This window comes from Purpureocillium takamizusanense, chromosome 2 (assembly GCF_022605165.1).
Source record: "Purpureocillium takamizusanense chromosome 2, complete sequence".
Taxonomy (NCBI): Eukaryota; Fungi; Ascomycota; class Sordariomycetes; order Hypocreales; family Ophiocordycipitaceae; genus Purpureocillium; species Purpureocillium takamizusanense.
The window spans coordinates 2,020,664-2,046,501 of record NC_063069.1 but is presented as its reverse complement, the minus strand read 5'-3'; the positions used below and the strand labels follow the sequence as shown (position 1 = coordinate 2,046,501).

The 25,838-nt window shown below is 58.5% G+C and overlaps 4 protein-coding genes across 6 annotated transcripts; 1 reads left to right on the top strand and 3 right to left on the bottom strand.

The window, feature by feature from the left end:
* Window positions 1-2,817: 2,817 nt before the first annotated feature.
* JDV02_002434 (uncharacterized protein) lies at window positions 2,818-5,125 on the bottom strand. The gene is made up of 4 exons (XM_047983462.1): window positions 4,893-5,125; window positions 4,544-4,822; window positions 4,423-4,481; window positions 2,818-4,372 (listed from the first exon to the last, which is right to left on the bottom strand). Exons 1-4 carry the CDS (start codon window positions 5,007-5,009, stop codon window positions 4,252-4,254), a joined length of 576 nt encoding a protein of 191 aa, XP_047839433.1. The 5' UTR covers window positions 5,010-5,125; the 3' UTR covers window positions 2,818-4,251.
* A 140-nt stretch (window positions 5,126-5,265) lies between these two features.
* Window positions 5,266-7,312, top strand: JDV02_002433 (uncharacterized protein). The gene is made up of 3 exons (XM_047983461.1): window positions 5,266-5,450; window positions 5,519-5,830; window positions 5,889-7,312. Exons 1-3 carry the CDS (start codon window positions 5,366-5,368, stop codon window positions 7,052-7,054), a joined length of 1,563 nt encoding a protein of 520 aa, XP_047839432.1. The 5' UTR covers window positions 5,266-5,365; the 3' UTR covers window positions 7,055-7,312.
* On the bottom strand, window positions 7,283-16,123 carry JDV02_002432 (NRPS). Its single transcript, XM_047983460.1, has 2 exons — window positions 12,814-16,123; window positions 7,283-12,748 (listed from the first exon to the last, which is right to left on the bottom strand). The coding sequence occupies exons 1-2, from the start codon at window positions 15,487-15,489 to the stop codon at window positions 7,622-7,624; spliced, it is 7,803 nt and encodes a 2,600-aa protein (XP_047839431.1). The 5' UTR covers window positions 15,490-16,123; the 3' UTR covers window positions 7,283-7,621.
* A 4,360-nt stretch (window positions 16,124-20,483) lies between these two features.
* Window positions 20,484-25,345, bottom strand: SIT4_1 (sporulation-induced protein). Of its 3 annotated transcripts, XM_047983457.1 has the most exons (4): window positions 24,293-25,345; window positions 22,813-24,240; window positions 22,105-22,758; window positions 20,484-21,447 (listed from the first exon to the last, which is right to left on the bottom strand). In XM_047983457.1, exons 1-4 carry the CDS (start codon window positions 24,959-24,961, stop codon window positions 20,728-20,730), a joined length of 3,471 nt encoding a protein of 1,156 aa, XP_047839428.1. In that variant the 5' UTR covers window positions 24,962-25,345; the 3' UTR covers window positions 20,484-20,727. The 3 variants fall into 3 exon arrangements, with proteins under 3 accessions (XP_047839428.1, XP_047839429.1, XP_047839430.1); XM_047983458.1 differs by having other exon boundaries at window positions 20,484-22,758; XM_047983459.1 differs by having other exon boundaries at window positions 20,484-22,758; window positions 22,813-24,312.
* Between the last annotated feature and the right edge of the window lie 493 nt (window positions 25,346-25,838).

The following is a 25,838-nucleotide window of genomic DNA, read 5'->3' as shown; positions in this document are numbered from 1 at the left end:
TGGGTTATATGGCGTTGTGCGAGCCGTAAAAATTGTTCCAGCTCCTCCGTCCTCCCTCCTGCTTGCTTTCTCGCCCCATTGCGCTACCGCTCCGGCCGGAGGGGAGGAGAGGGGACGGGAGGGGACGGGTAATTAACCCCCGGGCCGGCCGGGTTCCCCCCCCACTTGCACCGGCGATGGACGACGGAGCGCACGGGCTTGCCGAACAGACGGGCCCCCCTAGCCCGCCCCGTAGGACCGGCGCGGGAGTCCGCGGCGATCCGTCAGAGCAAATTGGCGGGGGTCAGGCCGGCCGGCTGACTGCTTGCTTTGCTTGCGTGCATACAATGTCCCTTCGAAGATGGGGGTTTTCCTTTCCTAGCCGCGCCGCTTGAACAGGTGCATGAGAAGTACGTATAGCTAGCTAGCTATTTTCTCTTTTGCCAATGATGCGTTGGTCGGAACGGCAGAATCGGTATCATCGAGAACTCCTGCTAGACTATCACGGTGTTTTTGTTTTTGCTTTGTGGCTGTTGCCCCTTCCAAGTCGGCGGCTTGCGTGGAGTGAAATGCTGTCGAATAAAAGTCACCACATCTTCATGGCTGCGACCAGTTTGACACCGGTGAAAGACGCGCTGTGGCCGAGGACGTCGCCGCGGATCCTAGGTAGAAAATTCTCCCGACGATGACGAGCCAGTCGCAGCTTCCACGACCACATATCACTCCTTGCTATAGTCCTGCCGCGGCTGGCTTTGTCACGTCTCCAAAGTCTCAGTTGGGGGTTTTCCATCAGAACTGTCTTGTACATATATGTGTGCGTCTAGGGAGATACAGCTGACAAGGCCTTAGCCGCAATCAGGCGTCTTCAAGCCCCCGAGACTGCATATCAACCAACGCCCGCCGCGGAACCAGACATGTTTCCCCGTCTCCGATTGACAAGATGTCATTTGAGTACTCGGGCGGAGCTTCATCCGGAAGATGGGGATTGCGGAGTCGTCAGGCCCATTTTCATCAGAAAGCCATCACTGTATGCGTGAGTGAGGCACAACAGCTTAGAGGTTCAGCTAGCCTGACGGGGTCAATCAAACCACAAGAACCGCAACCGGAATCACCGGCCTCCGCCTACGCGTGTTGTAAGAATGAACACCCCCTAAGATGGCGTTTCGTGATTCCTCTCCTAGTCCCCGCCACGTTTTCGGCTTGAGAAAGTGAACAACAGGGAACCCCTTCGCGCCTAGAGATCAGGCTGTCAAGCCCCTCCGCCCCGGCGCCGCGACCGAGAGGCACAGGTAGCGGCGTCACTCAACAACCCACGACGTGCGTCTGTGCTGCTCGGCCGTCTGTGCCTCTGTGCCGCATGATGCGGACGCGGACGCCCCTCGCCCCGATGCGCACTCGCCCTTCTTCCCCTTCACGATGCGTGCGTGGGGGGGATAAGAAGAAGAACGCAAGGTGCGATTTGTAAACAACGGGGAAGCTTCGGCTCAGGTACCCTTTGCAGTCGGTTTCGGTTTCGCTGTCGGGTGGGCTGAGTTCTACCCGTGTCTGACCCTGAGTGATGACTCCTTAGCCCCGCGGCCCGGCCCCTGCTGGGTTGGTTGGTGGTCCTTCTCAAACAGAATTCTAGAAGTTTGACGGTGTCGGCGGCTTCCTCATCGGCCCTGGCGCGTGCTGACAGACGGTTACTGCCCCCCCCGGCGGAACGCTCTCTCGTCCGCCCGGGCCGTCTGCCGTAAGCGGGTTCCATCTCGTCTTCAGTCTATCGGTCGGGGATGCGATACGACTCCCGGGGCCGCAGGCGGCCGAAAGTCTTGCACGCACCGTGATCGCAATGCTGCAGAGGAGCGGCGGTCGCCCCGAGCCTTACCCGATCTGCAGTGTCCAAGTCTCTTTGTCTCTATCTCCCTCTCGCGCCATTCCCTCTGTTGGTCCACCTTGGGAACGGCACATGCCGGGAAAAGAGCACAGAGGGAGGTGTTGACCATTGTTATGGAATCACGAGCAGACGGCGGCGCCTCCAAGCCATGACCGCTCGTCTAGTCCCACAGCTGCCTCCAGTGTGACGGCCCCGTGAACGTTCCTCTTACACAGGCTCTCGCGCCCAACTTACACACGGGTCAGCGTTGTCAGTTCGCGGGAGGCGCGCGTGCTGTGAGATCCACACCGGCCGGCGCAAGCATCCATGACAAAGCCAGCAGCTTACGAGACGGTGGCTTGAGGCCCGATTACGGATTGCCGCTGCGAGCGTCTGCTTACGATGATGCGAAAGTGTAAGCAGGATCTCGCGCCGCAGGACACTACCACTGAACCCCGCGCCAAGGGTAAGGCCAGCCAGGGATGTGTGTTCGCGCAAGACAAAAAAGTTGTCTTTGCCCTCAGCCCGCTGGTCGAGGTGAACTGTCTAGCGTTTTCCGCTTCGGCAAAGGCCGAGATGCACTTACGGATCATAGAATGGTCGCATCATCGGCTCGATGAGGATGTCATCGACTCTAGGTCGGCCCTTGTCGAATTTATCCCCGAACCCAACCATGACAGCAGCTGTCAGTGCGCATCTACACGCCCCTTTCCCACGACGTGGATGAGCCTCCCCCCATGGGGTGCCCCAAGAGGTACAAAGGATTCGAAGCCGGCATGTACCTGCAGTCTTGCGTTAGAAGATGCACACGCCCCCCTTTCGCGAATACCCGTGGCCAACGGCCTGGCATCCTTTGATGCGGGCGTGAGGCATGGTACATGCTTAGCCTTGCCCGCACCCTGATGTGATCGCATCAACTCAGACCCTAGGATGCGGTTCACCCAGCGAGATGCCTGATGCCAGCAGACCTTGGTGTTTTGTTGCGGCCCGCTCGCTTGGCTCGTTGTGCCATCGTTTGTACCTGTACATCCAGCTCTGCTGCTGTTTCCAAAATCCGCAACACACCCAGTGCTATGCCCCGAAGAGGCAGATGCAGCGCTTGGCATGCATGGACCGGAATGCTTCGGCGACTTCTTTTCCTAACGGCCCTACGCTGTGCATCCCCACAAATAGAATGCGGCTGTGAGGAAAATATCCACGAGCACGGGGACGCCGACATCGTTCAGTCCGGGGGAGCGGCGTCATGCCTTCCGGGGCCGTTAAGTCTCCACGTGTAAGAGACTGAAAGACTCAGAGACATTGGCAAAGCCTTTGCTGTGTCTTGTGAGGATACTTGGCGATGCTGTGCGAGGATGCCGTGTCGGGTCAGTCGGTTTCCTTGCGTTGGGCAGCAAAATGCGGCCCGGCTCTCTAACCTCGGTTCGCTTCCTGCACAACTCCATGATGTCATCTATCAGTGCGTACGAAGGCAAATGGGATGTCAAACGGAACGATGTGGCCATGGCCTGAGGCACGAAAGGTACATGAGTGATGCGCCATTTAGAGCAAGTGTGAGCACGAGCAGTCACAAGATATGTGGTCGGTTGTGAGGCCTTGCAAGACATTGTTTCTTCAAAACAAGACGCCCGCGTGTTAGCCGCTATCGACACAGACCAAAAGCCACATCATTGCCAACGGCAGGCATAAAGCTTTGAAATCGGTGTTTGCCTGCCGGAGCCGAGAGAGGAGGTGACCAGAGGTGCCCTGCAGCAGGGCGAGAGCGAGAGAGGCGCTAGTCTTCACAGGGACGATGGCCAGCGCCCCCATCCTCGTCACTCTTCATCGGCCGCAATAGAGGCGTGCCTGGTGGGACGTGACACCTTGCTTTCGTCTTAGAATAGCGTCATACAGCCACCGGTGCTGCATTCAAGATGCAAGCCAAGCCAGCCGCTGTCTGTCCCTGTCTGTCAAGCGGCCTGGGTGTTTGGGGGCTACAGGACCCCAAAAAGTCGCGCAGAAACATTGCAGCCCGGTGGCTACTTGCATAGGACAATCTGTCGCTCGCAATGCAGGGTGACAAACGGTTCGGCTGTGCTGTTGCAGCACGCGAGATGCGGCGTGGTTGCAAACCCTTAAATGCGCAAGCCTGGTTCCGCAGTCGTCGCCCCGTGACACGGCAGATAATTCTGCAAGTGAGATCGGGTATCGACCACCCAAGCTTTGTAGTTGAAGCATCCTCAGCCGCACCAAGAGGAGCTGCTTGTCGAGCATAATGGGTATTGACGTTGCGGCCGCCCAACTTGGGATCGTGTCGAATACTAATTCGCTGGATGAGTAGAAAGGTGTTTAGGAATGCGCCGCCTCATGTCCGTGATATATATGAGAATTACTCCCCCCTGCATGTTCTTGGGCAGCCATCGCATGAGAGCGACCTCAGCTCACTTGCCAGGCAAGCCTGTCGGAACTGATGGAAAGTATCCTGGCTGGGATGCTCGCTCGCGATCTCTCTTTGCTGCCCCAGCCTGCCGTTTCTTGAGCAGGCGTTGTTGGTAAAATGCGCTGGACTTTTGTTAGCGGCAGATCCCTGGCACGTGAGAGGTTCATCATACCTCTTGAGCTCAAACACTCGTGGCTCCTCTTCTTGCGGCGTTGATGGGCCAGAATCTTTCTAACATGCCATCAGCATCTCCCAGTGGGAAATGAGAGGTGGTTGCGCTAAGGTTTGCTCACCTCCTCGGCGACGTCGTCCGTGCTCTTGTCGTCCTTGGTCTTCTCTTTGTCCTTGTCCTTGTCCTTGTCGTCTTTGCTACCTTTGTCTTTGTCCTTGTCTTCTTTCTTCTTCGCCTCCTTGTCTTTCTTCTTGCGCTGCCTCTCTTCGTACTCCTTCTTCAGCTTCTCCGTCTCCTCGGCCAATTCTTTCTCCCGCTTAGCCTTGACGGCCTCCTCGTCGATCTTAGGAAGGGCAAAGTTTTTGTCCTTTAGATGTACTGGACACACGTAGAAGAAGTCCTAGCGGGAGGAGGGTGAGACGTTCGGGCCGCTATCATGCAAAGGGCAGGGCCTGAGCCTTTGTCCATACCTTTTTATCAGGCGTGATGAGCACCGATGTGCTTGGCTTGTAGCAAATGTCGCATGCCCTGGCCGACGCCTCTGCGACTTTTCGATGGGCATACACGTTGGGAAACGCCGCAGCCATTTCGGGCTCCCGTTGCGTGCTTAGATCGTCGGTTTCCGCTGGGACTTTGCAGCTGATTCTCCTCGTCGTAGTCGTCGAGACAGGCGCGGGGTCCGCTGGGCGAGAGTGCTCAATCGATAGGCGCCAGAGTTCAACAGCCAGCCACTTGTGTTGATTGAGCAGTGACGTTCAATTGGAGCCCGTGCGGATGACTCAGCATGCCGTCACGTCTTGTCAAGAGAAGAGCTCGTCGCGTCTAAGCTTTTGCAAGCAATCCCCATCACCCGGCATCCATCCAGCCCTGCGCATCCGGATCTCGCTTGCGATCCAAGGCGAGACGCTTCAATTCAGCAGGGACGCACGAAAATCGAGCAACAATGGCTGCGGCGCTCGACTCGCAGCGCCTGGGCGCCATATTCCAGGCCCGCCCCGATATCCTCGACGGCATCAAGCGGGCTGCAGGTACGAGCAACATTGATTCGCAAGTCTGTCAGAAACCAGAAGTTTCATGCTGACTCTCGCCGTCGTAGACTCGCCAAGCCGCGTGGCTCTTTTTAACGAGATCGCGAACCACGTTTACGAACAACTACACGACGCGGGCGAGCCCGCCCAGAAGCGACGGCGGCTAGACGCCGGCCAGGCCAACGGGCCGAATGGAGTGTCTACACCCACCCAGGGAAATGCCGCCGACGAGGAAGTCCTGCTGGTAGTCAAGGAAATCTCCGTCTCGGCGCCCCAGCGGAAGAAGTTTGAACTCTGCTTGACACCCAATTTCCTCTACGCCCGCGCCCCCGGCACCACTGCCCCTATTCCCAGCATCACATACGCATGGAGAGATATTGGTGAGTACCTGGTGAAATCGTTGCGATGCAAAAGCTTCCTATGCTAACGCAGCCTCAGAATATGCTTTCTACCTTCCTGTCCCGGACAAGGCGCAGGTCCAGCACAATTACGTCTTCTTCCCCAAAGACACGTGCCTACCATCCAAGACCAACCCGCCCGCGGCCGAGCCGCTAGTTTTCACTGTGCCTGCGACGCCGCCGAAGGAGGGCACTATTGGCGGCAGTGAGGCTGGCCAAGCGGCCGCCGTCTCAGACACATATCGGTCGCTTTTCCATTGGGCGCTTGGCAAGCGGTTTAGGGGCGTGGGTAGCTCTGTCGAGGTCGTTTCCGCGGACCCTAACAAATTCCACAGCGTCATACGGCAAGCACAGCGGCCTAATGAGCGGGCCGTGCATGTCGCCGGCTTCCGGGGCTCCAAGGACGGCTTCCTCTTCTTCCTCGAGAACGGCATCCTGTGGGGCTTCAAGAAGCCGCTCATTTTCATCCCGCTCAACCGCATCGCCGCCATCAGCTACACCAGCATCCTCCAAATCACCTTCAACATCGTCGTCGAGGTCTTCTCCAGCGAAGGCGGCGACGCGGACGAGGAGCTCGAATTCGGCATGCTTGACCAGCAGGACTATGGCGGCATCGACGAGTACATCAAGCGCAACCGCCTGCAGGATCGCAGTATGGCCGAGCAGCGAAAGGGCAAGCTGCAGCTGGCGGAGAACCGCGCGCCTAAGAAGGAAGGTCAGGAGGGTGGCAGCGACGCCGCCGTGGCGGAGGATGGCATGACGGAGCTCCAGCGCGCGCAGGCCGAGGCCGAGCAGGAGCTGCAGGACGACGAAGATGAGGATGAAGAGGATTATGATCCAGGCAGCGACGCCGAAAGCGGGGGTTCTGGCTCCAGTGACGATGACGACGATGACGACGATGAGGATGATGAAGACGACGAGGGAGACGAAGACGAGGCAAGTAACGGCGAGGGCGTGCAGGAAGGCGAAGATGCGGACGAAGACCCAAGAGAAGATGAAGAGCAAGAGGAGGAAGAAGAAGAGCAACCGCCAGAGCCCCCCAGGTCCAAGCCGCAGAAGCCAGCCGTCAAAAAGGAGAAAGCAGCCGCCCCTCCGGCAGCCGTGTCGAACGTGCCCGTCCGACAAGGCTGGGCCACGGTCCGAAACCCTCCGTCGCGCCGCGCCGATGACCTGGACATGGACGAGGAGTTTGACGTGGTTGGGTGAGTCGAAAGAAAACAAGGAAGAAACCAAGGAGGGGCGCGATGTTGTCCGCCATCACGGCAATGTATATGCATGTCCTGTCGCACAAGAGTACGGCGAGAGGGGGTTGGGTTCGCGGAGTTACACGCGCTTGCTTGCTCTTTACATGTCCATCAAATCGTGAAATATTAGAGAATAAGGACATTACCGTCACCCGTCGTGACATTCCTCGCCCATCGACTATCGACTAGCCGACTGCTCTTCTGTCTGTCTGCCCGTTGCGAGGCCCTTCTCTCACTACTGCGCCAGCAATCACGTTTGCGAAAGGAACCCTCATCACTGTCGTCATTCTCGTTGGAATACCATATACATACTTCGTACTTGCGTTCAGCCCTTTCCGCCATACGCCGCGCAATGAAGTGAACAGGAAGAAAAAAAAAGGAATCAAATAACCCCTTTTTGGCCGGCTGATCCAAGACATGAATAGACGCCCGAGCAGTATGCAAAAAACCGGCCTCAAGTCCCTAGGGCCTCCCCTTTGACGCCCGCTAAATAGCAACATAAAATCACAATTGACAGGTGAAGAGTCGATCAAAGTTCAAAGAAACTCCGTGGCCCTGGGCCTGCCGCAGTCTTCCCATCCAGGGACGTCCGGACTGGCGAAACGGGGCTTGCGCTTCCGCTCCCATGCTTCCTTCTACGCGCCAGGTCTGCGTCACCGCGCCACCCTTCTTGCGGCGCTGAGGCGCTTAGTGGGCTGACGTCGCCTACCGCCTCGGGAATCATGCCGATAGCGCCCGCTCCGGGAGGGCTCACTGCCATGTCCCTGGGGAAAGGCGACTCGCTCCGGCCGGGCGACGACTTGTCGGTCCCGCGAATCACGCGATGGCGCATGAGGCCGCCGACGCGGGCGCCGAAGTCGCGCATACTGCCCGTGCTAACTTCGCGACGGTGCTGGGCTGCGTGCTTGCGGAATCCCGACGTGGACGAGCCAGTCATCTTCCCAATCAAACCCTGACTACCACTGCTGCTGGTGTTGGTGGTGTTGTTGTTGGCAGTGACATTGCTGTTACCGGCGCCTCCGAGGAGCGCGGCGGCGAGACCGCTGGTTGTCTGGCGCCGTACTAGCTTGGCGAGCTTCGTGGTGATACCTAGATCACGCATCTTGCGAACCACGAGGTCCATCTGTGAATTTAACGTCGGGTTGTTGATCATATCTTCAGGCGTGATGTGTACCATTTCCATGCCCTGGACTTCGAGGCGTTGCAGACCGCGATTGAGACGGTCCGCATACAGGAAGGCTGGCATGAGGGAGCCCGAGATATCGTAGAATCGTGAAAGCTGAATGGATTCTTCGGATTGGCCAACACTCCCGGGGTTGAGAATTTCATTCCATGTTGAGGTGAGGTAGCCCTGAATAAGATTACGGTGTTCTGCTGGGAGCCAGCTGTTGGCATCGAGCATGCTGGGACCCGTCAGGGCCGAGGCGCCGTCGTCCTGCTTCTCAAGCAAGACCCGCGGGACGGAGCCTTGATAGTCGCAGGCAGGTGGCAGGATCGGCTGGCTGACTGTGTCATAGCACGCGAGGCTCTTCACCGCGCCGATTAGCAGCTCCATAGCTGCGGTAGCGTAGTCGACGGGCACGCGGCCAGGGGAAAAGGTCAGCGCGAGCGAAACCTTCCCTGGCCCAATCATGGTCGACGCCGCAAACAGATCAGGCACGTTGCGGGCCTCGCCTTCCATGATGTTGTATGTGAAAGTGGTGTTCTCAATGTTGAGCGTCGTGTAACCATCAACAGGCACTTGTGATCGATGTCGCACGATGGTGCTGAACTGGCTCCAGTTGGGCCACTCGGTGCACTCCTTGACGATTGCCTGTGCACCCAAGGCTTCATATGGTAGGGAGGCGATGCATTCGCGCTGGACATGCTGCATAGTCTGCAGCGGTGAGGTGTGAGTGATTGGGAATCTGATGCGCACGGGGACAGTGTTCTCCATCGGTCCTACAATGTGCGAGACATCGATGTTGGTTTCGAGCTTCATGCGACGGCCTTCAACAAGCTCGGCAAAGACGACGTCCGTCTGGCCCGTCAGCGTCGCCAGGACCATAGACCAGGCGGTCTTGAGCACAGTATCGAAGCCGATGCCAAAGTCGCTTAGGGGTGAAATATCCACCGTCTCGCGCAAGGTCGTACAGTCCCGGACGGGAGCGCAGGGGCGCGAGTGAGGCACGATTTGCGTGATCTGTGAGCCCTCAAGCCGCTTGCGCCAATGCCGCACGCTGTCTTCGAAGCGAGCACCCGAGACAGCTCGTGAGTACTCAAGGAAGCTGGGTCGGCGAGGGGTCGTGGCCGGGTCCGCGTACAGCTTGATGAGGTCTTGAACGAGCTGCGGCACGGCCGCTTCGGCGACTTGCGCAGTGCTGTACCGAATGACAAGCTTGCAGCCCTGCTGGCCAGCATCGATAAAGGTGAATTTGGTGACCGGCTTGCCTAGCTGGAGGTCGAGGGACTGGCTGTCGCGAATGACCTGCTCCGTCTCCTGGACGAGGCTGCGGGCATGGGATGTTTTGTGCTCAAATTCGGCCTTGAAGGACTCGATAACGACCTGGAAGACACGCCACTCGTGAATGGCAAAGCCGGTGCGCAGAATGGGGTGGAGTTCCGTGAGCGCCTCACAAGCGCTTTCCAGCCTCTGAGGTCGGACAGACCCATTGAAGTCGAGTAGGAGGCAATTGATGTCGCCGCGAGGCTTGTACAAACTAGGCTCCAGGTAGTATACCTGCTGCGAGGAGGCTTCCGTGGCATCAAGGACGTCGTGCCAGTTAACCTCGATCTGAGGCGCCAGGACGAGCTTGACAAGGCCGTGGTGAGGACCCAAGTTCCTCTTTGAGATGGACGTCTTCTTGGCATGCTTCTTGCCTCGTGCCTTGGTTTTAACCTCTTCGGCTGCCGAAATGAACCGACAAATCTCCGTCAAGGTAGCGCCCTTAAGGATGTCCTGGATGGATACGTCGAAGCCGCTTTTGCGGCACGCAATGATTAGCTTAGTGGCCAGAAGCGTGTCACCACCAGCATCAAAGAAGTTGTCCGACGGCCTGATCTCGGCCGTCGACGCACCCAACACCGAAGCCCAGACCGAACGCATCGCTTCCTCGGAGTGTGTGAGGGGGAGAGGCTTGTGGTCAAGGACATCGGGTGACTGCTGTCCAGGCTGCTGGCCACCGGCGTACTGTCCGTCTGCCAGACCCGCAAGCTGAGAATACGACCGGGAGGAGATGAGTTTCTGCAGCCGGCGACGGTTGACCTTGAGCGACGCAGATAGTGGGAAGCCCCTGACAGGCACGAAAACGCGCGGGATACTCTGCCAAGGAAGCTTCTTCCCATCCTGATCGGGCTTGGCAAGCGCTTCTTCGACGGCTCGTCGGGCAGAGAAAAGTCGGAACTTCATGTCAGGGCCGAGGCAATTGAGGTCGTACGCGCCACGATTCGGGTCCTCGCCAAAGTCGAGGAAAGCGGCTAGCAAGTTCATTGAGTCGCTGGTAGTAATGCTCTCGACGGCCACATCCACTCCGCGGGCCAAACAACCCCGTATTCGCCGCTCAATGTCTGACAAGAATGCCGGAGACCCATTCACCAAGGCATCGTCTCTCATGCTCGAGAGGAAGCGCACGTGTCCCCTGTCCAGGTACCGCGCACGGTGGCCCGTTCGGAGGTATCGCCACTTGCCCTTCCGCGACGGGTCATTGAGGCAGGCTGGGTCAACGAGAGGTTGGCCAAGGATGAAGCGATGAGGAGTCACGAGAGGACTGTCGATGGCCAGCTCGCCGACGGCGCCAGTGGGGACGAGTTTCTTAGGATCCTCCGGGTTGAGGATCAGGAAGCGGCCCATGAGCGGCGGTGCGATGACGCTCGTCTCCCTGGGGCCCGTGATCTTGTGGACGGAAATGGCCATAGGGCACACATCGGGCGCACCATACGCAAGGAGAACATCGCGGTTGGGTAGCCATGGGGTATAAGTGTCCTCGTCGAGGCTCCTGGTGCGAAAGCAGATGGTCTTGAGGTTGGGCACCATGGAGGGATCGATCTTGCGAGCCAGCACTGAGGTCATGTATGTCCAAGTGACGTCCATGCGCGCGATGACGCCCTCGAGATCATTTGTCCGCTCCAAGGTGGATGGAATGCATACGCATCCACCATGCAACAGCGTCCCAAGTACCTCCACAAGAGCGATATCAACATTGAACGCCGACAGCTGCAGCACTCTGCTCCGGTCGCTCAGCTTCAGGGCTGGCCCCTGGACTGAGAGGATGGAGCAAAGGCTCTGGTGGGTGAAGAACATGCCGCGAGGGCCGTTCTGGCCGGGCGAGAGGAAGGCGACGGCGGCCTGCGCGGGCAGCGGCTTCTCAACCTTGAGCATCACTTGAGGCGGAAGCGCGTTCATGAGGGGTTGGTTGACGAGGATGCAGCTGCGAACGATGGGGTTCACATACTTCCATCCCGACTCAGTGACGAGAACGAGCGGGGGCTCGAGCTGGCGGATAGTGGCCTCGACTATTTGCGGTTCCTGAATGTCCAGGCTGACAAAGCAAGCGCCGGCTTGCAGGACGGCGAGCATGATGATGGGAGCCCAGCGGCATTTTTCAAGCACCACGGGAACGAGCGCTCCCGGACCGACGCCGAGGTTCACGAGGTAGGTGGAGAGCTTCGTCGCAAAAGCCTCCACCTGCTGGTACGAAAGATCGCCGTCCCATGACGATACGGCTGTAGCGTAAGGGCGATCCCGTGCTTGGTGCATGATGAGTTCGTTGATGCAAGCCGAGACCTTGACATCCATCCGCGCTGGATCCCAGTCCGGGGCAACGACTTGATCGTAGTCGCGATCCGTGAATAGGTCGACTTGCTGGACGGCCATGGTGGGAAAGCATAGGAGATACTGGAGAGCCCGCTCAAACGAATTTACCACGTTGTGTGCTTGATCGTGCGCGAGGTGGAGGTAGGTGATGTCGACGTTGAAATGCTCGCCTTTGACAAGCGTCACCGCGAGGGAGACTTCACAACTGGCATCCTGAGACGACGTAAGCACGGTCGGCTGCCACGAGATGCCGTCACCAGCAAAGAGTTCCGTCGTGTCTGCGTAAGAAACGGAGGTGTTGAAAAGAGGCTCGCCGCAGATGTCGAGAGCGTGCTCGAGCTCCATCATGCTTGGCAGCTCTCCCTTCATGGCGCTGTTGAGGTTTTCCTGTAGCCGCAGAAGCAAGTCAAGCAGGTTTTGCTCGCCGCGGCAGTGGAGTTTACAGGGCAGCAACGATGTCAAGCTGCCCACTGCCTGCGCCAAGTCCGGTAACATGGGCTGACGCCGCCGGCTGATTTGATGCCCGAAAATGACGTTGTCGTCACCAATAAAGGTGCGCAGGACGAGCGCCCACGCGAGTTGCACCACAACTGCGGGCTCGACCGCGTACTTTGTGCAGAACTGCGACATGTGCTTGACGCTGACGTTGAGACTGAACCCGCGTGTTTCCAGACGGCCACTGCGCTGGAGGGCAAGACGTGGAAATAGGCAAGGGACCGCACCCTCGAGATTCTGTTTCCACTTGGAGAGGTTGCTATCGTCCTGAGTTGAGGCACGGCGCGGGGAGGGAGGATCATCGGGGTAGATCTCCTGGCCAGCGTAAAGCTGCTGCAACTGGGACATGAGGTTATGAACGCTCGACGGCTGCAGCTGGTCAGCTTTACCTTGTTTCTCTTCCCACAATCAAGACAAGGCAAAGGGCAACTTACATCGCAGATGGCCTGACTGGCGTCGAAGCGCAGATATGTCTTACCCTCAGATTTGCAGACAGTCAGTCTGTGTCTCGGCTGCGATAGCGGTGCCTTCATGCCGGGCACATCAGCCAACGTCTTGATCGGATCCGATGAGTCCAGAAAAAGCATCGCGGGAGAGACTTTGCGGAGCACGACTTGGTCGTAGAGGCCCTTGTCGGAGACGCTGTCGATGAAAATGCTCCTCAGCGCACCGTGCATGCCCACCAGCGCCTCCCATGCCTGGCACAACCGGCCCTGGTCGACGGCTCCGTGGGCATCGCCTGGCAGGGCAAGCTCATACGTGCTGCTCACGTGGAACGAACCGGCATGCTGGCCCTGCGCGACAATTATCTCCTGTTGTACCGCATCTACGGGGCGGATCGTCTCGATGTTTTTGACACCGTCGAGTCCGACGGCTGCTAGCCTGCTCAATGCCAGCTTAGACATGCCATCGTACGAGGCTTCGAGGAAGGGCGCGTCGGCAAGGGTGAGCTGGGGCTCCATGTCCGCCAGCCTAGCAACCGCCTCGAGCGTCGAACGCTCGAAGCCGCGCACCCACGCCGCAATGCGGTCTGCATGCGTGGACGAGCCGTTGAAAAGGAACTCGACGCGAGCGCCGCAGTCATGATCGTCAATGACGATGGAGATCTCAAAGAGGGCGATGCGACCAACCGCAGAGCCAACGTCACTGGCCAGAGAGCTGACCTCACGATCGGGAGGGCAGACTGGCTCGAGCACGCCGTTGTTATGTCGTCCGAGGTCGTGAAGAGCCTCCACACAGTTGAACATGATTTCTACTGGCAAGTTGGTTTGCGACGATGTGGAAGTGGCAGAAGACTCGTTTGAAAATTTGGAGGTGAAGAAAGGAGTGCCGCTTCTAGGGATAGCCCTTCGCGTGTCCTTGAGCTGCTTGATCAGCTCAATGACGTCTGACACGGAGTCGGAGCCGACGCTAAGAGGGCACAGTGTGGTGAACCACCCAACTGTTTGCTCGATGTGGAAGTTCTGATTGCTCGCGTCGCGGCCGTGCTCCTGCTTCCACACAGTTGGCATCATGCCAGCTCTCTCGGGGAACGTCTGACGGAACGAGTGGAGCAGCGCAGCAAGGAAGATATCGGCCGACTCTGTTCTGAACACCTGGTTGCATGTCGTCTGCAGCGCTTGTGCGATGTCTGTACCCAGTACGAACACCATCTGCTGCGTATCGCCGTAGCAGTTGGATCTGCCTTGGAGCCCCCAAAACTCCAGATCAGTGGGTCGCACATCGAAGGGCAGTGCCGGCTCGACGAGGCGTTGGCTGTTCTCGTAGCTCTGGTAGTCGGTCCAGTAGGTAAAGGGCATCGACTCGGCCGCGGACGAGGCGAGTGTACCTTCTCGCAGAAGCTCATCCAGGTCATGTAGCAGGATGCGCCAGGATGCGAGGTCGACAACGAGGTGGTGTGCGACCAGGTACAACAGCTGACGGTTGTCGCGGGTGCGGACGTGCTCGGCGGCGAAAACGGGGCCTGTAAAGACGTTGAGGCTTGCCTGTGCCTGCTCCATGACATCCAGCAGGTCGCGTTGCTTGCCCTGGCCCAAGCTGGTATCATAGTCGATGTACTTGTGCTCGAAGCGGTAGGCGCTCGTCGATGCCGGCGCAATGACCTGCGCCCAGCCGTCTCCTGTCATGCGAAATCGCGCTCGCAGCATCGCGTGCCGCGAAGTAAGTACGTCAATGGCGGCCTCGATGTCGGCAACCTCGGCGCCACCGGTGACTTGGAGTAGGATGCTCTGGCTGAAGCGAAATCCCGAGCCTGCGACGGCGGCAAACTCGATGCTGCGATTCATGGTGGTGCGGAAAAAGAGCTGCTGCATTACGGAAAGGGGGAAGAAGTCGGGTTCAAAGTGCATCGACGTAGAACCCTCCACGGGGCTGGCCAGGTCTGGAAGCTCCCCAGATGGAGCTGCCACTGTCGCAAAGTCGGGTCTGAACGGTGATTTCGGTACGGTTGGTCTCAAGGGAATCGCCTGTCTCGACATGCCCTGCTCATGCTGAATTTGATGCTGCTCCTGCTCCTGGAGTTGGCGTCGCAGGCCGCGCCTCGCCGTGCGGAAAACCTGCATGCCCATGATCTGCTCTTCAACTTCCTCGGGGATGTTCTGTACCCAGGTCTGCAGGCGTCGGGCGTCAGGCTCACCGTCGGCGTTGAGGGCCATATGCCGGAGGACGATGAAGACGTCGGGCCGGGGTGCATCGCCTCCCCACTCGAGCACGGCGGTGCGGAGCTCATGGACAAGCCTGCGGGCCGCCTCCTGCTCGGAGGGAGGTATTAACAGGGTTTCTTGGCTGGCATCGCTGCTGTCGGCCGGCTGGCCGGGCCGCAGGAGGGAGGTGGCATCTGTGAGCAGGGCGACGAATTGCCCCTCGAACGGCCCTGCACGCGGTGCAACCAGACACACCCGCTCGACCCTTGACGTCGACTGCAGCAGGTTCTGCAGATGACCGCGGCTGGAGTCGTCGGGCGGCGTGATGGTGCTGGGCAACCTCCTGGAAAGGGAACCGGGGTTTGTGGTGTCGTTGTTGGTGGTAGTGGTGGTCATTGTGGTATTTACGTTGGCGTTGCCACCATTTTCGAGAAACATGGCTGCGCCCAGGTCGATGGCGGCGAACATGTACTCGTCACCGCGAGCCTCGTTGTTGCCGTCCTCGTCGCCGTCGCCGTCCTCGTCGAACTTGTCGCTCGAGGGCGAGAGCTTGACCTCGTCGCCGGGCGGGCTCGACGTACCCGAACTGGCAAGCTCCGGCGTCGACGAGGGCGTGCTGCCCGGGGCGTATGGATCCCAGTCAGTCCAGGGCAGCTTCTCGCGGTTGACTGGGGCAGCGCTGTCGTCTTGCCTCCGCTCGCCTTCGCCTCCGTCTTGGTCGTCGTCGTCGTCGACGTCGTGGCTGCTAGTGCTGGCGCCGGCGTCGGTGTCGTCGCTGCGAAGCTGTCGTGCAGAAAAGGGCAGAGGCGGGGCGGCGGGTAGGACAGTAGAGGGATATCGTGAGAGGCACGATGTGGTCGTTCTCGCGCTGGCGATGCTCCGGCGCGAGACGTGTGTGCGGCGGCGGAGGTACTCGTCGAGTTCCTTGTGGTGGGTGCTGAGGTCGGCAAACAAGTCGGATTCCTGACTCGGCCTGCGAGGGTGCGGCTGGGAATACGGCTGTGGTTGCAATACTTGCACCGACGGTTGGTGGCGCTGGTCAGCAGCAGCAGCAGCGACACCCAGCAGCTGGACACTCCTACGCCAGCTGTCTATACTGTCAGCCCTGCTGCCCGCGGAGCTTATGCCGCTGCCGCTGCCGCTGGAGCGCTGGAGTTTGGCGAGGGCTGAGTTGGGGTTGGGGGCGATGTGGAGCGGGCTCGGGGCGTCGACACCGCTGTAGTAGTCGTCCATGCCGATCGCGTCCAGGTCCAGCGGAGGCAGCTGGTCGTACTCCATGGCCGCCCTGCGTGTAATGAATGCCGTGCAGCGCAGCACAACCTTCGGTCGGCGGTCCGGATTCGTGCTGTTGTCGTGTTGATCGAAAGGCTCCTCGTCGCCGGCGGCGGCGGACGGCGCGCTTTTCGTTTGTTTCGGGGTCGAGCCGCAGGTGTGTTCGTTGGCACACGCGTTGCCTGACGCCGTCTTCGTCTTATACCAGCAGCATGGGCCAACGTTGTCGTCCTGGGTCCTCGCCCGGGATGAGGCAGCGGTAGGGACGTGCGTCTCGATGCGTGCGTGTAAAACAACGGGGCTGTCCGTCCAGGCGGAATGGCTTGAGTCGTTGTACTTTGCGCACAATAGGCGACTGGCTGTCAACAAAGATGAAGGTCCATCTATCTCCCCAGGCTCCGAAATTACCAGAGCGAGGCCCAGGGCTCATAAGTACTACGTACAGTACCTTGGTATCTTAGTACTTACTATTTTGCTGCCCGCCATGAGACCCGCGCATCTATTTCCCGTTCCCACTAGACCCCCCTTCTGCTGGTTAATATTCATCCAGAGAGCCTGGGCTAGAGACACAAGACGCGAACATGGTGTGTAAGAACGACTCCGGCCAGGGGCGGCATGACGTCGAGCCAGGGGCCGTCCCCGTCGCCATCGCGCGTCGCTCCGCTGCACACCCCCTACGCTCGCCACACCTCGGGCAGTTACAGCCTTTGCGCCAAAGAGGCATCGGGAACACCAGTGACAGTGAACCCTTCACCTAGGCGCACGAGTCTCGGCCCTATGCCCTACAAGTGCCCAACATGTTCAGTACCTCTCCTTCGTGGGGCAGTACTAAGGTACCTTAGTACCTGCCTTTACTTGGCCCCCGAGCGTCCAGTGAAGGGGGGCCGTGAGAGTGGGGACGGACAGCATGCCGGCATAAGGTACCTTGGCTTGGGTGAACCTGACGCTGTTGGCAGGCTCAGTGAACTGTACCGTGCTGCTGTTTCGTTACCTCAACCATGATGGACCGCCCAACATCAGGATGACCTCAAGGCGGGCATGACGCGCCGCCCGTTGCAGACCCCGTCCCGCTTCAACAGTAGCAGCACGTCCCCTCCCCCGGTCGCACAGGCGGAATTCGCGCCTTCATTTCGCGATGCTGATCAAATGCCTAAGCTTTGCGATGTGATCTGCCCTGGCTGCCCAGGGCTGGTTGCTCTGTTTGGACAAGGTCGTGCAAAATCGGATCTCTGACGGCCGAGCTGACGATTTCTATATTTGCTGCTTGGGACCCTGGAAGGACGAGTGCCGATCTTCAAGGCGACTGCCGTCTCTGATGCCTCTTGTCTGGTGCTGGTGCTGGTGCTGATAATCTGGCTGTTCCTGCGCTCCACTCCACTGCCAGCAGCAGTCGGACACCGCTGATGGGACTGGGGTTCGCCTGGCGAATAGGTGGTTTTGGGGGGGCGGTGCACCAGCCCACCTCACCTCCCACGACAGGTACCACTACTAAGGCCTGACTGATTACCTTCCAGCCATCGTCCAGGTACCTTGACGTTGGCGCACGACAGAGCGCGCGGGGGGGACGGCAGCAGCGCTGGCATTGGCCCGTTGCCGACCTGTTCGCCTGTGCGCTTGCAGGCATCCGCGGATCTCCCAATCTGCCCCCAAGCCAAGCCAAGCCCAGCCCGGTGGAGCCGCGTTCAACGGGCGCGCAAGCCATTGCTGTCAACCCCGCGCCATAGCGAACAAGTAGGCAAGTGCAGTACCTACCCGACCCTCGTGATCGATTCATGGAAGGCGCTTTTCGCGCTGTTGGCCCAAGACAGCTCGCGGCCCGCACTGGCGACAAAAGCGCTTAATGTCCGCGGACAGGGTTCGCTAGCCGATCGATCCCCCCATGTGTCGGCCCGGAACGATTTCTTACATACTCACTTCCAGTCAGCATCAACAACACAAGGTGACTGCGTCGGGCGAAAATGCGCCACGTTCAGAAAACGTCCCAAGAGCGGCCCCCGCGGCGGTAATCCTTCCGATCGCTGACCCCTTTACCCATGGGTGTTCTTTCGCACCGAAAGACGACCCGCTAGCCTTGCGCTTTTTCTTGCTGGGCGCTACGTAGGGACTACCTACACATGACTGGGTGGGCTTAGCGTTTTTGTGAGATGCCACGACCCGCAGCAGCCCGCCGTTGGCACACACTGTTCTATTTTCGTCCCCCAAGGCATTCATTCATTCAACCTTTGCTATTTCCCCTTTCGGAGCTAAAACCGCCACCACATGCAAAGGGCACCCGCACGAACGGCAACAAAGTCGAAGATGGGAAGCCGAGAAAGCAGGAGAGAAAGGATCGGTCGGTCTGTCTCGCGATGAGCCTGGTCCTCCCCTTGGCTTGCCTTTGGGGCTTGCAGTGGGCTCGCAGGTCTTTGCGGCATGCTGTAAAGTAGTACTTTGTAATGATGTCGAAAAGAACCGAGGCCGCCCGTCCGTGCTGGCCCCGACGCAGGGGCGAATTTGTCTGCTGGCCAGCCGGGGCCCAGTGAGTGAGTGGAACGCGGCGAACAAACACATCAATGCGATCGTTAATTTGACCACTCAAGGGCTTCATCGGCAATCTTACAGAGCCGCTGGGCCGATTTCGGGCCTCCCGCCCCTCTGCTCTCTCAGCCTTGCCTTAACCACGCGACTCTGATAGCCGACGGGACTCTCGCCACAACAAGTTTCTTTGCTGCCCAGTGGACGCTTGGGGTCCGCACGTCATGGCCTTGACCACACCAAAGAAGCCATTACATACATACAATATCAGCAACGGCCCTTCCATCGGAGGCGGCTCCGCGCCTTGCACGTGAACAGACCACGCCCTGTCCTGCGCTGCGTCTTTGAAACAGTCCTGCTTTGTGTCAGGCGCCTGTGTGGAGCAACGCCGCTCCGCAAAGACAGCACCACGCGGTGGCTACTGTACAGTACTTGTATTCTTCGTACTAGATCTACTCCATACATGACAAGTGCGCGACCAACGGGCCAACAAGAGAAGTCCCATTTGACACCACAAAGGTCGACACCGGCGTGAAGTAGTAGCCAGTGGTGGTCACGGACTGTCCTCCCGCCTTCGAAGAACCATATACCTATCTAGATTTCGCGGGGCGGATCTCCTCTGAGCACCAACCCCCTCCCTCTCGACACAAGTACAGTATACTGTGCTGCCGCGTAGTATACTGTACTGTATCTCTGTCCCTCCCCACATGCGGCGCGCCTCCATCCCGCCGCCACTCCAACCCCTCATGACTTCAACGCCGCGGTGCTAGGGCCTTCCATCACGCGGAGGCAGCCACGCTCTTCGAGAAAGCAATCACTACTAGGTAGCTGGCCCTTGCTGGTACTGTACGACGCCGATGCCGTCGTGGTCTTCGGTCCCGCTATGGTACGGGGGGGCGGCATGCATCTTGCGCACGAAGGATGATGACCTGCTTGGTGCTGCTGCGCCTTGCACGAGCATGGCAGGGAGGATTTGGCCCATCTACTGCCGCCAGCGAGTGTCATCAGCGATAAGAGCGACGCCCCGTGCAGTGCGGCTCAAGGTAGTTGTACAATATACATGCGGTTGCCTCTCCGATCCTGCGGGTCGGCGTTCGTTCGCCTGCAAGTTTGCTAGTCAGTCAGTTGTAGTAGGACCTTGATACAAGGTAGGGGCTTGGGATGTCCGAAGCCTCTGGTTTCAGACTCCTCCTGCGCTACATGTAAGTACAGTACGGCACAGCGTTGCTGCTGCATGCGCGTTTGTGGTGCCCCAAGCTGTCCGAGTTCTTCCACGTCTCTCTCTCTCGGCGCACGGTTGAATCTAACCTGCACGTACCACTTATGCGAAACATGACACCTCGTAAAAGCTTCAGGTAAATGATATCTCGTAAGTACATGGGAGTACAGTACTGCACATTTACAATCCTGGTTACGCGACCGAAATCCATCATGACGACGACTAGTGGAGCGGACTGCTTTCACGCTTGGGGGCCATGGAAACGATCCTGGCGCTCACGTTCGGGGCTCGATCGCGAGCCCGCGTTTCCTGCTCGCCGCCAAACTGGTCTCTTCCAGTCATGAACTTGTCATCGCCGAAGTCGGGGCGCCCACCCATTTACTTGCACGCTATTGGGGCCGCGGGGGCCAAATAACGAAGTACGTCCCAACCCGCTTGAACACCAACATCCTTATCACCTGTCTGGAGGGCCTCAATATTGTCAGCATGCTAGAATCGTACAGACATCTCCATGGCACGTTGCTCATACCCCGTAGATTGTAATTTACAAAAAGGACACAGCCTAGTCAGAACAGGAAGCACTCCGTAATAGTACACATCGCCTGGCCCTGCTGGCACGCGGCAAACCTCGCTCAGATCTAGGCATGACGTACCATGTCTTCCGCTGTCTCGCTCACAACGACTGGGCTCCCTCGGCACATCTATTTAGACGCGCTTCTCGACGACTGCTCTGCCCGGATGGCCGCATCCTCCTCCTCGTCCGGCTCCTCGATGCTCGTCCTGTTCGCAGCCTCCTTAACCTCCACTGCCTGGTCTTCATCTGACTTGTCCTTTGCCCCAGGCACAACCACCTCGACCTTTGAGTCTTCTTTGCCACGGTCTTGCTTGTTCTTGTCCTTGTCGCTTCTCGAGCCAAAGGGCCACAGTCCGCTCAGTCCTCTACTGCTCTCTTTGGCCGGGTGGACTGCCAGTGGTCGCAGCAGCACTTTGGGAGTTCCTGCATCGTCACCTCCCTTGTCTTCTTCGGCCATGGCAAAATCTCCAAACTCCTCGTCGTCATCGTCGGCGTCGTCAGAGTCGTCATCCGCCTTGAACTTGCTCCGAACCACATCTCTCCACCAGGAACCTCGGCCGCTGTCCCGGTGTGCGTCGCCTTCCAAGTCGTCGTCGATCTCATCCTCCCCGTCCCTGAAAGGGTCCATGCTGTCGACGTCGTCATCATTATCGTGATGTAAGGTACCTGAAGACGGTTGCGCCGCCTGGTTATTCTTCTGGTGCATGGCTAGCCTGGCCGCCAGTTGCAGCCTCGCCCTGGATGGCGGGATGTTCAACGGCGGTGGCGGCGGTGGAGGTGGTGGAGGAATTGACGGAGGCGCCATCGAGCCGCCCGCGTTGTTCAGCGGATCCGTGTAGGCCCGGAACTAGAGAATCCAAGTCAGTATAACACCTCCACACGCGGTGCCAGTTCAGACAAAAAGAAAGTCATAAGCAAGCACCGGCGCCAGCAACAAAGTGACATAAACCCCCAAGGTCCGGTTTCCCATTCGTTCTCCGTATTTTGTCTTGTTTCCACAGTATACACCCTAATGTTGTCCCACAATAATCCTAACCATCAATCGTCTATCGCGGTACAAGACTCGCCAGGTATCATAAAATTCCGTCAAGACTCGGCAGAGATGTTCGACCTAGAACCTAGCCGCGGCAAGGAGTCGTGCCAGTTCGTCTAGATCAATGCCCTCAAATTCCTCCGTATCATCAAAAGACAGATCGTGTCCATTCGCATTACTCGTGGGTCGATGAAAAGTGGCGCTTGCCCGGCGATCGAGCCCATCTCGAAATGTCCCGCCCTAGGGAACTGGTCTTTGTGGCTGCTCTTCTTCCATATGCTCGTCCAACTCGTCCAGGCCCCGCAACTTGACGGGCTGACCCAGAGCAGTGGCGGGCAGATCGGGCGAAATATCTGGCGACAGTTCTCTGAGTGGCTCCGGGGACCTCATGATGACGTCCTCGGGGGAGTCTGCATTGGCCCTTGGCTCGGGAGACTCCCTACCACGATCTTCATAAGAATCACCACTCACCTCTGAATTGACATCCTCTTCGTCGCCATCCCCCTCATCATCCTCTTCGTCGCTGCTGCTACCAAAGCCTGACATCAGAGTTCCGGCGCTGATGGCAAAGGGCCCGATGCCGTTGCCACTGCCCTCGTTGAGCTCGATGCCCCCATTCAGGCCAGCTTCAGCCAGCGCATTGGATGCGCCTCCTGATGCTGCTCCCAGACCCGAAAGACCGACACCACCCATGCCGTTGTTACCGAGGCTGCCGCGATGTCCAAGTGCGACTTCTGGCCTCACGCCGCCCAAGATGGCATTGTCTCTCTCGCGTGTCTCGGCGAGGGCGCCTTCGACGTAGTTGATCCAATCCTGACTCATGACCTTGTCGAGCACCATCTCAGACAGCAGCTCGGGAGGGTGTCGCTCCGTAAATTTGACAACCTCCTCAGCAATGAGCGTGAGATGGCCCATGTATCCCATGCGCGTCTTGGTCTTTGCTTGAGATTCATCGCTAGCTTGCTGGCCGCTGATGATGGCAACAGTAATGTCAGCCGCCTCAAACAGAGACACGGCAAGTGTCGGGTTGTAGCCCCTGTCCATGGGCCCGTTGAACACCTGCTGGACGATATCGTAGACGACGTTGTGTAGGAAGTTGTTCCAGGGGTAAGAAAAGAAGAAGGACTGCGGTCCGTTAGCCGACTATTCACTAATTTACAAGCTTGTCATTGAACTTACCAGAATCGCCGGTACAACTCGATGCTCCACGAACTGCGTCTTTAGATAGTCTCCAACCACGGGCTCTACAGGACCGGACTCTTCGTTCTGTGCAACTGCAGGCGCAGCCACGCTGTCGTCATTTGCGACGTTCGCCTCGTTTACTCCTGCCTTGCTGGACTCCGAGGGCGCGTCTGTCGCGCTGTCCGCGGGTCGCTCCGCGGCCTCTTGCTCAGGAACTGACGCCGAGGACGACGCAGAGAAAAGCGGAGCAGGGAGGTCTTCTGGGTGAGGCGACAACGCGCCATCAGCCAGGTCTGATGCGCCTTGTCGAGCAGCTCCACTGGAGTCGGTCTTGACAGCTGGGTGAAGCGATGAAGGGTCATTCGGCAAAACATCTGGTTTCGTTAAGCTGTCAACAATGTTGCTGGCATGATCTTGCGGCTGCTCAGACCACGACCCTGTCGAGGACTGCTGGGTTGTCTCGGTCGGCTTATTCTTGGCCGGAGATAGGGGAGCAACCACGAGATCAGGCTCCTCAAATTGCTGCTCATTTATCTTGTCCGCGGCCACGCTGAGGCGCGGAGAGCTCAGAGGTTCATCCACAAAATCATCCTCGTCCTTTTCCAGAAAAGAGACGGCCGGCGGTGCGGCCATGTCGACTTCGGCCTTAACAAACTCGTGCGACGTGTCCTCACTCATCTCTTTGCTGGGTTCCACCTCCTCGAAGCCATCCTCGTCTGCGTTGGTGACTTCAAGACGCCGCCCCTCTTCGGTGGATGATTGCGGCATGCGCATGGTAAGGTCATCGGTTGAACGCTCTTCTTCCCGCTGTGGGCCGAGCTTTCCTTCGATTCTCAGACGTTGACGTTCAGCATCTCGCGCCTCAATGAGCTGCTCCGAGCCAACTTCGTTGAGCAGGCCCATATTGCTGCAGTGCAGGAGCTCTGCCATGAGTTCGCACGTCTTGAATCGGTCAAAGCCGAGGGGCTCAAGCTTCTCGCCAAAGGTGCAGTCGAGCCCTTGCTTCCGCGAAGGACCATCCATGATGAGGCTCATGAAGTTGGGCACGTTGTCAGCAAATAGTCGCAAGAGCGTGCCGAGGTAGATCGGATCACGGCTGGAAGGGATGGCGTTGGACTCGGCGCCCACGTCCGGATCATAATCAGAGTTATTCTTGCGAATGACCTCGATGACGATACCAACACCGACAGTCAACGGGTTGCCGCCTCCAAGCATGTAGCCAACGAGCTGCTCGACACACGGCTTCGACACAAGCTGGCGGGTAAGTTCGTTGGGGCCGATGCATTGCTGCTCGTTCTGGGAGGCGTTGGCAGAGATGGTGATGATAGCCTTGATGAAGTCGCCGGCGGCAGTTTGAACCAGCCAACTGTGCTTGGGATCGAGACAAGAAAGCAGTGTCGGGATTATGTCCCTTGCATAAAGCCACTGTAGGCAAAAGCATTAGCAGGCGAATTGGATTGCGACTGTGAAACCGTACCTCAACAATGCCCTGCCCGCCCTCGCTGCGATCGAGAGCAATAATCTTGAGGAGCAAGTCCATAATCATGGGGCATTCCACGTGACGGAGCAGATCAGAGACGACATTGGGTAAGCCCCGAAACAGGTCCATCATCTCCTCCGTCTTTTTCTCAAACAGCGACTCATTGACCTTTGTAAAGTAGCTCGCCTGGAGCGGATCGAGAGGAGCATCGCGAGAGAGAAACGTCCAAAAGTTGCGGATCAGGCCGCGGTTCTCCATGAGCGACTCGTAGATGGACCACGTGTCGGAGCTTAGGACCTCGCAGGCGACAAGGGCATACCTATTACGCCTCCTCTCCTGCTCCTCCTCGTCGGTCTCGGTGACATCGGTAGCGCGGGAAGAGGCACGCGGGCGAGAAAATGGTAGCAGACGAGGTTTTCCCTTTGTATCTTCCTCGGGAAGCTCGCCAGGGCTCTCAACGATCTCGAGCTTGGGAGCAACAACATATTCGAGGAGCCGCTCGAGGACCTTATCCTCGCGAAGGTACTCAATGAGCTTCGAGTTGTGCTGCTTAAGCTCTTGGATCAAGTCGCTCTCATCGAGCAACTCTTCGAGGGTGAACTCGGGTTTATCGAGGATAGTATCGATGGTTGAGATGTTGGCGTAGCCGCCAAATCTCCAAAACATGGTGGCGGTCCTATCTCAGGGCGCCGAGCGTCAGGCAGGCACCGCCAGCGGGCAAGAAGAAAGAAATGGTTTGAGTCGCGCGGCGGGCGAGGGGTCGGCGGGAGGCATGCACGGCCGGGCTATCACGGCGATGGCGAATCGAAAAAGCGGCAGACGACGTGGCTGGGCATTCGGCAGAAAGCAACAGGGTTGACAATGCGGATTTCGTCGTCGCACCGAATCGGACAGCTCTGTGGGTGGCAAGATATTGCGGCCGATGGACGGAGGGAGCGATTCGAGGAATCGGTCAGTCGCTCTACTTCATGCCGCGAATGGCGATGGAGAGGATGATGGGCCCGGATAGGGTGTATGACTTCGTCGGCGGACGACGTTGAGGGATCGTAGATGCGAGTGCACGTTCTCGAGGGACGGGGACTGGAGGGCTCGATTGATGGGCCAAGGGGGTCGGGCCGTGATTGGGCCACGCCTTCGGGCTGTGGTTCCACGGGGTTGCGCTGGCTGCTCAGTCAGCAGAGGACGGGACTGATTTGAGGCGCCGAGCTGCAGAGCTGGCTCTCTCACATGCGTCCCTCCAGCTACCTGCATGGCTACGTACAGTGCCCGCAGGTGCCCGACGTAGGTACCTAGTAGTGCCTATTGCAGTGGGCTTCCAGGCATCAGGGTTCTGGTCGGTCTGGACACGTCTGGCTGGTGTCGCCAGTCAGCCTGGTTACAGGACGCCTTCAGGCTGCAATGCGCGGCCCACCAGGGTTGGAAGCACCTCGCAGGCGGTGTTTCTTCAGAGTGCGAAGATGTCGATGCCAATGTTATGACAGCCTGCAACAACCATGGATGGCTCGCCTGCGTCGCAGCGCGTCCCTCTGGTGATTTAGTAGGT